This window comes from Chelonoidis abingdonii, chromosome 4 (genome assembly GCF_003597395.2).
Source record: "Chelonoidis abingdonii isolate Lonesome George chromosome 4, CheloAbing_2.0, whole genome shotgun sequence".
NCBI classification, from domain to species: domain Eukaryota; kingdom Metazoa; phylum Chordata; order Testudines; family Testudinidae; genus Chelonoidis; species Chelonoidis abingdonii.
The window spans coordinates 48,086,066-48,098,501 of NC_133772.1; the positions used below are offsets into that span (position 1 = coordinate 48,086,066).

Sequence of the window (12,436 nt, forward strand, 5' to 3'; positions counted from 1 at the left end):
GTATTCAAGGAATATTTTTAGTAATGATTATAAAGGATAGCCAGAGCATACATTGATAATAATTTATTGTTATCTAGTCCTTTTCATTTGGGGCATCTCAAAAATATTTGGAGCCCAATCCATCTCAGGAAGAAAATCCCCATTGAAATCAATGGGGCAAGGAGGGCGGGGGGCCAGTATTGGGCTCTTATTACTTAACTTCACTTGCCTGCTGTGAGGTAGGTTTTGTGGCAAAAAGTGATACTGAGGCATGGAGAGGCTCAGTGAAAAACTAATTTTGGGTGCCCCAGTTTTTGGGTGCTCAACTTGAGATACCTGGGTCTCCTAAATAGTGCACCCAACGATTGAAGCACCCAAAAGTTATTGGTCACTTTAGAAAATGTTGGCCTAAGTAGCTTATCTAAGGTAATTTAGCAAGTCATTGACAGATCTGCAAATAAAACCCATCGGACATGACTTCCAGACTTCTGCTGTCACTGATAAATGAGGATGTGCACATGCATTTGCTCTCCACTAGGGGAGAGAAGCTTAAATCTACCCCCTTCCCCCATCCGTACCCCACCCCCCCAGGGGTCCGTAAGAGCCCCACCGACAGAGGCTGCCTAGTGGATGTGCTGAATCAATGCATACTCTAATCCCATTCCCCACCCTGGTGAATGCTGTCTTCTTTTGTGCCTGGGCTGGCACCCTGAAGCCTCCTGGTGGAGAGGAGTTTGTGGGTACCTTACCCTGGGGAGATTTTCTGACCAGGAGGGAGCTATCACAGAGCCTGGATCATTTTGATTAGTATCTACTTGGAAAGTACTATAAGTGATTGTAAAACACGTTGTGTTAAATTCTTTCCAGATGCTGTAGCTGTATTCTCCATCAGCCACTGATATTGTTTTCACTTGTTGCATACATTCTGAGCCAGTATGCACTAACATCATACACAAAATTAGCACCTTTAAATCAGAAGTTAAAGGCTGGTACTGGGCACAGGGGGATCAACTCCAATTTAACCAAGTTAAGCTCATAGCTGATGTTCACAACCAGGCTTACCTCAGCTAAAATGAAAGAAATAGCTGCTCAAAGCTGGTTTCTTTCACGCCCCAGTGCCATGGCAGTAATTGCACAAAGACCTTTTTATTATAAGTTGATTTTCCTGAGAAATGGATTCAGAAAAATACTGTAAAGTGTTTATTTTTTGAGTGACCTTTATTAACCTACATCTTAGGGCTTTCCCCAGAGAAGAGTTGTTGGTAAATTAACCCTCATAGACACACAGTAGCATTTCTGCACTGCATCAGGGGTTGTGAAAGGAAAGGAATATGACAAGAAAATTTGGCACTGTTTAAACAATGTCATAGGTCAACATATGGGATTTGACCAAAAAAAAGTTTTTAGGAATTAAAATAAAAAGAAATCACTAGAAGTTTAGTTTAACTTTTTAATAGTATTTAATGCCACCCATTTATGGCAGGATCAGAGGGCAAAAATTCTTTCTGACTGGAAAAATAATGCCATTCTGCACTTCCTGGTTTTGATATTTAAACCATTATGTGTTTACTTTTTTACTAATCAGAAAAATGCTGTAATCAAAGCCTTCAGTGCTGTTGGGGTTTGAGGGATAGACAAAAACTCCACGTGATCCCATCCAGAGTCTCTGATATATGTGTAGCATAAATAAACCAGAAAATTAAAATGTGAATTGAACAGACATGTTAATGTCACGTCTCTCATTTTCTATATGTGGAATACAAATGCTGATATAAGGTGAAGAATTTTCTGCTTTTGCATGTTTGTGCTCTTTGATACATTTATTAAGGTCAAATGAAATTTGATATAGTAGGATTTATTGTGAAATGCTCTCTGAATACAACTCCATAATTACTGAGCCACATGATAGTGCATAAAGCTGTAAAACTGCTTAGACAGACAAGCAATTTATATGTTACAGCGAGGTGTGTATGGTGAAGGATATTAGTTTAATTGGGAGCCAAGATGTTATAGCTTTAAATCTTAAGAGATGGGGTGTTGTCTAGGCGACTAACATACTGTGGTGAGGTTTTGAAATAACATACCTGAACTATTGGCATATATACTAGCAATACAATAGCGTAAGATCTCTGAAATAAAATTACCTCCCCTAAATATGTTAAAATATGAAGATTAAAATAGCTCTTTAGATATTAGGCTGCCTTTAAAGTGTTTGTCACTATGATATCTAAGCTCCCAAAGAGAAATAAAAATGTGATAGATTAATACAAATGTAAGCCACTTTTTTCTTTTCTCAATATGAATCTATAGTATATGAAAATGTTGATTTCTTTTTGTGCAATGAAATGTAAACACAAGGAATAATTTTAAAAAATCAGCAAGAAGTGGGATAAAGTGCAGTTCACGGAGACTGTTACACCTTTGACACTGAGGGAAAACAATGTTAAGGGGGGCTTTGATGTGATAATGTGAAATTGGTGAGGATTACATTAAGAAGAAGGTTCTGTGGGGCTGTGTGACCATAAGAATACTATCAGTGCCGGAGAAATACCTGTCAAGATAAATTTGTGCTTTTTCTGATCAGAGGCTCTCTTTTGTTTAGCAGGTTCAGGGTCACATGCCTCCGCTCATGATCCCAATTTTTCCACACGACCAGCGGACATTGGCAGCGGCTGCTGCAGCCCAGCAGGGATTCCTCTTCCCCCCAGGAATAACTTATAAACCAGGTAAGTTGACAGGGATATGAAGCTATTTAACATGTTCAGATATTTCCTGAGACTTCTCTTGTGATCTGTCTGATACAGATGATGTTACACAAAAGGACTGGCTGCTTGAAAACAATGTGAAGTTTTGTAAGTCTAGCTGAAAATATCTTCCGAGTTTATAGGGGATAATTGGAAGATTGGTAACTGAGCCCCATATTAATTTCACTTCTGAAGCCCACAAAATCAACTGCTCTGAATTTATTGACCCACTTGCCTACCAATTTGCATTTAGCATACCCTAATTCTTGATAGTTCTTTTATTGCACATCTTATCTGCAGCATGTACACATACATGTCTTTTATGCAAAAATGCTTACCCTTAATTAGCAATAAAAGCAAAAGGCAGGTATAATTTAATTAGCATGCTTCTAATGGGCAACTGTCTGTTTGATTTCAATCTGAATAATAAAGGTTTCAGTAGTTCAATCCCAGTTATCATTCAGACTTGTAACAGGTCACATAACCTTTGCAGTGAAATATGTTTTGAGATGATTTAGCAAATGTTATGATTTCTTTCTTTATTCCTCTGAGTTTACTGGACTCCTGGGGAATTCAATTAGGGATATAATGGTTTGAAGCTACTTTCAGAGCTTTCTTCTAAACAGGGTTTTAAATGTTTAAAGACATGTTGCCAAAGGAATTCAATGTAAGAAGATAGTTAAGTAAATAAAAGTCAACCTTATTTTCATTTGTACATTCTTTGTAAGTGACCTCAGCCCAGAAGCAGCAACCTTATTTTGCTCATTAATAATATTCCCTGCAAAGCTCTCTTTAACATATTAACTTGATGAATATTAACGACAAAATCTGAGTATAACACTTTCTTTGGATTTTAAATCTGAAATTTCAAAGTAAAGGATTGATCCAACTCTGAGTAAAGTCAATGGGATTTTTGCAGTTGACTTCAGCAGGAGCAGGATCAAGTCCAAAGTAAAAGCTTCATGAAATATAAGATGTGAACAACCTATTAAATAAAAGTAAGATTGAGCCTAAAATCTCTTCAAGCAAATTTACTTAAACTTTATATGAAATGGTGCCAAATTGGATTTCAGCAAGCATTTCCATTTGTCCCATTTCATTTTGTGTCTTTATTCTGGATGAAGGAGGATCATTTCTCTTTGGAAACAAAAAGTCTCTTTCTGATCATTATCTTTCTTCTATTTCTCACTTTTTTCAGCCTGAAAAACCCCAAAGCACTTTACAAACTTAGCAAATTGATAGCAGGGAGAAGAGTTCATCCACCTCTGAAATTCAGCCATCGCTGGCAAGTAACTAACTGCACTCAGCAACATTTCACAACAGTTTGGGGCAGAAAATTAAGATTATCTTTTCCAGCTGAAGTCTGATGTGTGCATAGAGAGGCAGAGTATAATGATCAAACTTTGAATTTGTCCAGGAAACTAGGGTTAACACCCTTACTCTTATATACCCTCATTCAGAAAAGCACAAAAGCATGTGCTTTAATCTGATTGATTTTATTTTTCCTGATTAGAAAGGCTTTCCTGAATTGAGGATTTAATGGCCACTAATGATCAGGACCTGGGCTTTACTTCTCATCTCAAAGATGACACCTCCACTAGTGTCTTTTCAGGCTATGTAAGTGAATTGGTTCAGTACTGATTCAAAAGGAAGAGTGCCACCTATTTGTCACCAATACCTTTTCCTGCAGCATATAGGTTTGTTTAGAACTCCCCCAAGGCCTCACTAATTTCCTATTGTCCTCTCAACTCACAACACCAGCTGGTATGGCTTAAGGCCATTTTATTACTCTTGTGAATGAAGAAAAAATGTGTATAACAAATATTAAAATATTAAAGTAACTGACTAAAATGGAGGCCTGCGTGTCTCAGGACATTGCTAATGGGATATGAAACTATTCACTACTAGGTTACTGGTTTGAATCCAGCTCAGCTTGGTAGAAACCAGAAGTCACTATGATCTGACACTGTTCAATGGCTTGTGTGAAATGAACATGTTTATATTTTAATGTATTTATGAAGTTCTGTAGCACATATTGCCAAAGTAGCTGGCTGTGTTAGTTCAGTTTCTGTTGGACAGCTCTCATCATTAAAAAAAATCACAATTGCTATTGATTAGCATTCTCCCTTCCCCCCGGCTTTTTTGACAATCTCAGTAGAGAGGTTCATGAAATAATGAAAATGGAGACAAAACTACACTTCACTATCTTAGAGGTTGTTCCTCTAGGTCAGCACTGAGGGACTTTGTGGGAATTTGCACTGCTGCTATTTGTGCTTTACATCTTCCATGAGTAAACAGAAAACTTTCATCTCCAGGACTATAAGTCTAATTTGAGCACCAAACTCACTTATGTTTTTAAAGGAAGATTAAGAAAAGAAACAGACAACCCTTTAAACATTACATTTTTTCTTCTCAGTTGCTTGTTTACTTACTTTTTAATTTCCACCTTTTTTCATTTAGGCAAGGCATTATGTTTATAGTGCTAGCTCTCCTTTTCATTTGGGAAGCACAGAGGGACAGATTTTCAAAAGTTTTCAGCTCCCAGCTGCTTCCACTTGTAATAACAGGAGCTACTGAGTGCGGAGTGCTTTAGAAAATCTGGCTACTTTGTTTAGTTGCTTAAGGAAGGGTGAGGTCTTTTGTGAATTTGGCTCAAAATTCTGTACTATCCTGACCAAAAAAAAAAAAAAGCTATTCTTATAAAAGACTGGGCCTGATCATGTCCTTTCATGGAAAAACCCAGTGGAGAGAGCAGAGCTCTGTGTCATTCCCCTTGTGAAGCCTTGCGTTTGGATAGGTTGGGGGGAGACCCTGCAAAATGTACAGGCTACAGTTCCTACCAAAATCTGCTGGGAAAAGAATTCCCTTCTGCATGCAGCCAGAAGTCACGGTGGAAGGGTGCATGGCCCTTCTCTCCAAACACTGGAGCTCCAGGAGATGAATCAGGCCACTGTTAGCAAACACACATTACAAGTAATTAATACATAGGGGAAAAAATGAAGTCCCATGCACTTATATCTTTTGTGTATCTTTAAGTGGTATAAGGTAATTTTCCGGCATGGTAAGTACTAATTGAGAAATCAGAGCTTCATAGATCACCTAATTAATTTTTCATACATATTTCTTTCAGTATTTATACTGTATACAGGATTAATTAAAACTTGGGGGCGCTGTGCAACTGAAATTGTTGTGACAACTGACCCGGAGGTGCTTGATGAGCCTCCCAGAGTACATGGCAATGGAGGTTGCACCATATTCCAGTGGGATGCTTAGAGTGGCAGCTGTTAGAAAGCCAATATTTGCCGAGAGACTCTACACAGTTATTTTGCACTGGCTATTTTGCATTCTAATTACAGCGAAAGAGCTGTGCTATCAGCAGATTGGCAAATGCTGACCTTTTAATGGTAAGCACTGTACTTGCTGCTTGGAATTGATCAGCAATGTAGGTGCTGGACTTCTACAGCCATCCAATACTCCCCCTTCCTCCAGCACAGAATAAGAGATTCGATTTAGCTTGACTGCCACGTGTATTCAGGCTTATAGGAATGTTATCAGGTTGGAGCATCATTGAACGTGGTCACTGAGACCCTTGCAATGCCCTATCCTGCGGCATGAGTTATTTCCTATCCACTGATTTGGGCACTGTGTAGGAGAGTTCTTCCCCTTGCACTGAGTCAAGGTATTACCTCCTGCAGGCTTCATGACCCTTGTGAGAGAGCGGGAAAGGAGGATAAGGAAAGACCAAGGATATGGATTAACTGTAAACAGGAGTCAGGCCATTCTGTAAGCAGCTATGCTCCTTCTTTCTGTTCATGTCTGAGTGGGAGCTGACCTGCTTTGGGAATACATTAGCTGTCTGCGTTACCACTTTTTGCAATCTATGTAGCTTAGAAGACCAGGGATAATTTCTGCTAGAGAGAGACTTCTGACAAACGTGTGTTGCAACAGTTCTTTTTCAGATATACGAGATGCAATGAGAGAGACCAGTAAAGTTAGGAACTTTGGGTAGTTTAGGGTTTATCTAAATCAAGGGACATAGATTGTGAAACCTGATCTTGTATTTGTTTGACTAATAGGCTATCGTGTATTTTCAAAGCAATTACTCATACCTCATGCATAAATTTTATACAAATTTTGGTTAGAAATATTGAGAAATGACTTTTATCTGCCTAACGGGTGTACTTTGCTGTTCATTATGTTTGCCATACAGAGAAATGTAAAAATAGGAATTATTATTCTTGGTTGCTGTGAGTAGCAAAAACATCTTTGGGCTGATTCTCTTCTGTTACACTGGGATAAATCAAGAATAACTTTGGAAATCAGTGGAAATACATTGGTGTAAAGCTGATAAAAGTGAAGGGAGATTCAAACCAATAGTTAGTAGACTGAACTTCAGACAGTTCTCACAACTTTTAACGTTTGTTGAAAACCCGTAATAACTTCCTCAAATTACATGCCTAGCTAATCTAAATGACTGGCATCTTGACATCTTTGATTGATACTCTTTGTTTCTGTTTCCAGTTGTTGGAGATGACCTTTCATAAAATTTTAACAGTAGTTTGAAATGTTAAAACAGTGTGTGTATTCTCAATGAGCCACTCTTATTGTTGGCATCCAATCATTGCACACTTCTACTTAGTGAAATGGCTGGACATCTCTGAGTGACAGAGGTGCTTAAAACAAACCTATGAGAGTCTTGTTCCTAGTGGAAATTCCTTAAGACTCCACTAAAATTCTTCAAACAGTTCCTATTGGCTTCTCCTGGTTGGAACCATGAATCAGTAGCCTCAGGAATCACTATACGAATACATATATTGCTCAGTCTAAAACCTAACAACTGTAGAACCAGTAGTAGTCAGATGAACAGTTTCACCTGTGAGTTCCACTTTTTTACCACAGGCAAATGCTTGTCACTGCAACTGCATTTACTGAGGGGTCAAGATCGCAATATGACACTGCCGTGGTGATATCTGTCCCACACAGTAGCACAACTATTGTCATTGTATGGATTAGACTCTCCAAGCCTATTCTCTTTATTAAAAGTTTGACTAATTCTAATGTCCATATATAAACAAAACTCCTATCTTATGCAAAGACTGCAGGACCAGGCATCAGCTTTGTAACCTTGATGCAACATAGGAACACTGTGATGGAATGAAGTAGAGGTAGCTGCAAACTCTCCTCAGACTCTTTATTACCACTGGAAAATGCACAAATGTCAGTTTCCAACCCCATCTTAGGTGTCTGTAGAATTTCAAGTAAATTTACCAAAATGAGTAAATATCTGGCATACCTTGCAAGATGGAGTGGAGCCATATGTCTTTCAAAATGTGTTAAAAACAAAGAGAAGTGCAAAACTGAGGAGAAAATGAATCTTGTCCATTCCGGGTTTCCTGCCTCATAGGCCACCAAACCTTGAACTGAAAAGCAAGTCCTATCCTCTTGTGAGTAAGATCAAATGAGCTTAATTGCTGAATCCAAGACAAACTATGTAAGAGATATTTAGTTGTTCTAGATGAAGAACATTGTGGTACAACTGCGTGCTGCCTTTATTCAGTTAGAAATGTTGCCCAATCTTACAAGTGAAACAAAAGTCTTGTAAAGTTTTGTATGGCCTGTAAACACCAATTTATATATAAACAATAGCAGCCAAACATAAATAGACAATCAACAAAGCAGGAAGATTGAAGAGAGCAGTTTGTAAAATGAGAAGGGTGGTTCAGATTTTCTTCTTCAGGCATTCTTCTCACTCCCTCATTATCAAAGGCCAGTACACACCGGTACCTCAAGCAGACCTGTTTCAACATGATGTGTCTTCCTTTCTACAAATTTAAAAAGAATGGGTCCTCACGCAAGCATTCCAACTCCAGAAACAAATTTGAAAAAAATTGCTACAACATGTTGACTGATTTCTTGCCAAGACAGCTACTGAGAAGCTTCTTGATCCATTCTTCCATGGAGAAAATTAGAGGGGGAAAATATGTATCTTCTTTAATTAAAAATTAAAACCAGTCCATGCCCTGAGTGCTCGCTTTCCTTGAGGCGTGGGGAAGGGGAAGTACCTTTGTTCTGGGTGTCAGCAAAGCATTCCCTAGCTCTGGAGGTATTAAGTTTTGTTCTCAGAATAATGATACTACAATATACCAGGATTTAACCATGCATGGATTACTTTAAAATGCTCAAATTTGACCCAAAAAAAGAGAGAGAACTTTTTTTTTTTTAAAAAAAAACATAAATATCAATTCATATTTTTTCATTAAGAAAAGGGAAAAACTGTAGCAGCAGGTGAGCCAGGGTGTGGTAGAGAAACTAATAAATTAACAGTGAAGCCAAATATATATATATATATATATTTTTTTTTTTTTTTCTAGCTATTTCAAACCATAGAAGCATGACAGCTGTGAAAAAGGAGTGCTGCAGGGAATTCTTTTAGAGTTTGATTTTTTTAAAAATATGTTTGACATGGAAAATGTTTTAGTACAAATAAAGCAACTGGTATTGAACTTAAAAAGTGGAAGGAGGGGGAGAGAGATTACTGTGTGGAACGGAAATGAATAATTCATGATATTTAAAGAAAGAATGCCTCCAAAATGTTCTGCAAGGCAGTCCATGCTGATAGGTTGAATGGTTATTCCCCCCTCCCCCGCCATTTAAAGCATCATTAATTCAACATCTTTGTGATATTTTTTAAATCTGGTAAGATATTTACCAAAGAAACATTATTTAACTTAGATTAGGATATTCTTTATTCAGATAATTTAGTTTAGATATCTAGGAGATAAGCAGAATTATTTAAACATAAAGAGACAGTCTTGTACTATCAGAAAATAATTTAGTTGTTTAAAAAAAAAACACTGCAAATTAAAATCAATCTCATGGAAGGGGGAAAAATAAGATCAGATATTTTGAACATTACTCCATAGGATACCAGCACAATATGGTGTTAGTGAATGCATTGTAGCAGAGCTCCATATGCAATCAGAAGCCAATTGTTACTGGACTGTGTACAAACACATACTGTGCTCAATGGTCTGATGAGGTATTATGGATATGATGCAAAGAGACCTTGTGGATTAGAAACTCACAATTTGTTAAAAAGTGAAAGCAACTTAACATTTACACTGAGCTGGCTGAGTATAGTAGCACTTCAGGTGGTAAACAATTCCAACGAATCCAATGACTTTGTTACGGCTTCAGGTATTAATGTATATTTGGAAAAAAAACAGCCCTTGGAATTTCCTCACTATCCTAGTCTGGATCCCTTTGCATTGTGTCTTCATTATTACATTCTACTTTCAATTTAAAAAAAAGTTGAAAACAATCTATTATAAATATAAAAAATGTTCAGAGGAGCAGCCTATTAAAATATAGCCTAGAGATAGTACATAACACTGACTTTACATAAGTAGCCAGAGCCAAAATGATACTCTATTAAATCATGGTTATAGTGTAATTTATCCATCACTGTATTAATTTTTATATTACAGGTTCCACAGTTCCACTGCTAAACTATTTTCTTTGCCAGAGTTTCTTCATCCTTTACATTGACTAAGCATGTTAATGTTACTATATGACAGGGATCATTGCAGTGGCTTGGAAGTGGGAGTCCCTATAGAATGTTATAATAAGCAAAGTTGCAGTGCTCATTGCAGATAGACAACATATCTTATTTTTCAGCATATTAATCATAATTGAAATGCACAATTATCTAAGGATGCTGAGTTCCTTAAGCTCTCAGAAACGGAGGGTAATCAGAACCTCCCTGTGATGAGATCTAAAATGTTATGTAGAAATTAAGTTTTTGGCCTGTTCACATGCTGTGAAGTTTTCATATAATCTTTTCAATAAAAAATCTGCTATGATTAAAATACCTTTCATATGGGCATCTCAAAGCACTTTTCCAATATCGGTTAATCCTCACGGCAGCCCTTTGAGATGAGGAAGTATTGCCATCCTCATTTTAGAGATGAGAAAACTTAAGTCCCAGAGAAGTTCCAGAACTTGTCACGCAATGAGTCAATGACAGAGCAGGGAACAGAACACAAGAATCATAAGGCCTGATCCCTAGATGTTCTGCACAACTGCATCTCCCATTATCTTAAGAGGGTCCTCAGCATGTCTCAGGATTGGGCCCCAGCTCCAAGATCTAGACCATATTATATCTTTCAATCAGTATTTTTGAAAGTTATTTAACTTTATTCTAAGCACTGTTATGTTTTATGATTTGTAATAGAGTGTATATGCTTAAATTGCACATTTAGTACTTTAATAAAAATCATGAGCATCACATTTATGTTTTGCCAGTTTGCCTACCAGCTATCTGGTAACAAAAAGTTCCAAGGTAGCACTGCAAGTCTGTGCCCAGCTAAACCTTTTGTTTTTGCAGATGTTTGAGCTTAGAGGAGTGTTGCTGAGCTTAGAGCAGTGTTGTGGAGCACAGGCAATGCTAGGTCCATGTTTGCACTTGCCTGCTGCTATTCTCTGCTCATTGTCTAAACCTGTATGCATTGTTCTCCTCGACAGGTGATAACTACCCTGTGCAGTTCATTCCATCAACAATGGCAGCTGCTGCTGCTTCTGGACTCAGCCCTTTACAGCTCCAGGTATGTGCCAGAATAAAAAAATGTGGGACAGAAGCCAACAGTTTAGAGGAAAACTGCTAACCACTATCCAGCTGTATGCTAAATAATAGTCTGAATGTTAAGCAATTTTTTAAGCATAGCCCAGGAGGATTAACACCTTATATACTTACCATACTGAAAATATAACAGCATGCTGTGAAAGAAAGACAACATTATGACTTTGTACTGTGTGTTTTATGTCAACTGACTGAATAATTTTTTTTTAATTATATGACCAGTTGTCAGGAGATATGTTCAGAGATCGTTTCCAACTTTATTTTCCTTTGACTCTCTCCCTCTAAGTGCACTACATGAGCTATAGCTGGGGCATTGTGTATATCAGAAAAATACGCTTTGTTGTTTCTTTTTACTTTTTCTTTCAGTTGCTTTTTCTCTCAAACAGTATGGTGACAACTGTTTCATAAATTGCCAACTCTCGGTTTCTGTATTTATGTAATCTCAACCTTTCCATGCATTGGCATGATCAGATGCCAGGGGCAGTGGGTTCTGGGTTTGGTCCCTGGCTAGGTCGTTTATTTGTTTTCACCATATATGGAACTAAATGTTATGTGAAAATGATTTGCACACCAAATTATTAGCCAGTTTTTCATGGTGATCGATGTTTAATTTAACAAGAAAAGCTACAATAATGTCATAAATAATGGAGTAGCAGTCAAAGGCTGTCAGAGTTAAAATGTGCAGAAAGCGAGCAACATGAGAGGAAAGGATGGCAGATGTACATAACTATTTGCAAGTAAACCTGTGAAAACTCAGTTTTGCTTATGTTAGACTTGGGTTTATTTGTAGAATAAGAATACTGTAGAATAGCAAGGTATTGCAAAGTCAATAGACAAATAGCCATTTTACTTAACCTTCTTCCGTTGTACTATTTCTTTAATTGAAAAAAAAGTTGTGGGGGAGGGGGGACCTAGATCTTCAGACCCATTGTCTTCCCATCTGTGACTAGCCCTAAGCAGGTTGAAATCTCTCCCTAAAAAGGTATTCACCTGGCCAATAGAAATCTGCAGGTGACATTTGACTGGTATTTCCTCCTATACATCAACACACCTGGGCCTGTAGAGTATAGTGAGG

The 12,436-nt window shown here is 37.6% G+C and overlaps 1 protein-coding gene across 38 annotated transcripts in view; it reads left to right on the forward strand.

Annotated features, from left to right (window-relative positions):
• The window catches only part of SOX6 (SRY-box transcription factor 6), a 473,353-nt gene that overhangs the window by 340,836 nt on the left and 120,081 nt on the right, over positions 1 to 12,436 (forward strand). For 22 of the 38 annotated variants that reach the window (XM_075065127.1, XM_032799217.2, XM_075065128.1 and 19 more), the window contains 2 exons: positions 2,582 to 2,705; positions 11,247 to 11,326. In XM_075065127.1, the coding sequence (XP_074921228.1) occupies positions 2,582 to 2,705; positions 11,247 to 11,326 (204 nt within the window). The remainder of the gene's footprint in view (positions 1 to 2,581; positions 2,706 to 11,246; positions 11,327 to 12,436) is intronic. The other 16 variants (XM_075065133.1, XM_075065140.1, XM_032799226.2 and 13 more) reach the window with 1 other exon arrangement.